General features: G+C 53.2%; 1 protein-coding gene across 1 annotated transcript in view; it reads left to right on the top strand.

The window, feature by feature from the left end:
- The window catches only part of PRPF40A (PRP40 pre-mRNA processing factor 40 homolog A (S. cerevisiae)), a 17283-nt gene that overhangs the window by 13009 nt on the left and 3721 nt on the right, over positions 1–553 (top strand). Inside the window, exons 17-18 of the mRNA XM_010138658.1 lie at positions 71–185; positions 334–425. Of these exons, the coding sequence (XP_010136960.1) occupies positions 71–185; positions 334–425 (207 nt within the window). The remainder of the gene's footprint in view (positions 1–70; positions 186–333; positions 426–553) is intronic.

The following is a 553-nucleotide window of genomic DNA, read 5'->3' as shown; positions in this document are numbered from 1 at the left end:
CGTTCCAGCTGCCAGCAGAGGCAGAGTACCACGATGGACCGCCAGCCTCTGTTTCCTTTGTGTTCTGTAGCTCTTTTTGGATGAACTACACGAGCACGGACAACTCCACTCCATGTCCTCTTGGATGGAGCTGTACCCAACCATAAGCTCTGACATCCGGTTCACGAACATGCTGGGCCAGCCTGGTAAGAGAACTGTCCCTCCCAGCCCCGCGGAGAGGTCCTGGCTCTGGGGCAGGGCAGAGCAGGGCTGTTTGTTGTGTTTTCTAAGTGCCTGAAGAAACGCAGCTCTTTTACTAGAGCTAGCTTTTGACTTATCTAGTTCTTTCATCAGGATCAACAGCGCTTGATCTTTTCAAGTTCTATGTTGAAGACCTGAAAGCACGTTACCATGACGAGAAGAAGATAATAAAAGACATCTTAAAGGTGAGAGGCGAAGACGCCCCGTTACGCGGCTTCTTTTAAGGCCGAATACATTGTTGAGTGAACGCGCTGCTCCTGGGGGATGGGATTTCACCTGGTGGCGGCGGGGGGTCCGGGGCCGCCTGCTGCCG

Source organism: Buceros rhinoceros, unplaced genomic scaffold (assembly GCF_000710305.1).
Source record: "Buceros rhinoceros silvestris isolate BGI_N320 unplaced genomic scaffold, ASM71030v1 scaffold35576, whole genome shotgun sequence".
Classification (NCBI taxonomy): domain Eukaryota; kingdom Metazoa; phylum Chordata; class Aves; order Bucerotiformes; family Bucerotidae; genus Buceros; species Buceros rhinoceros.
Note: the sequence above shows the minus strand (reverse complement) of the source record. Positions and strands in the feature narration are given on the sequence as shown.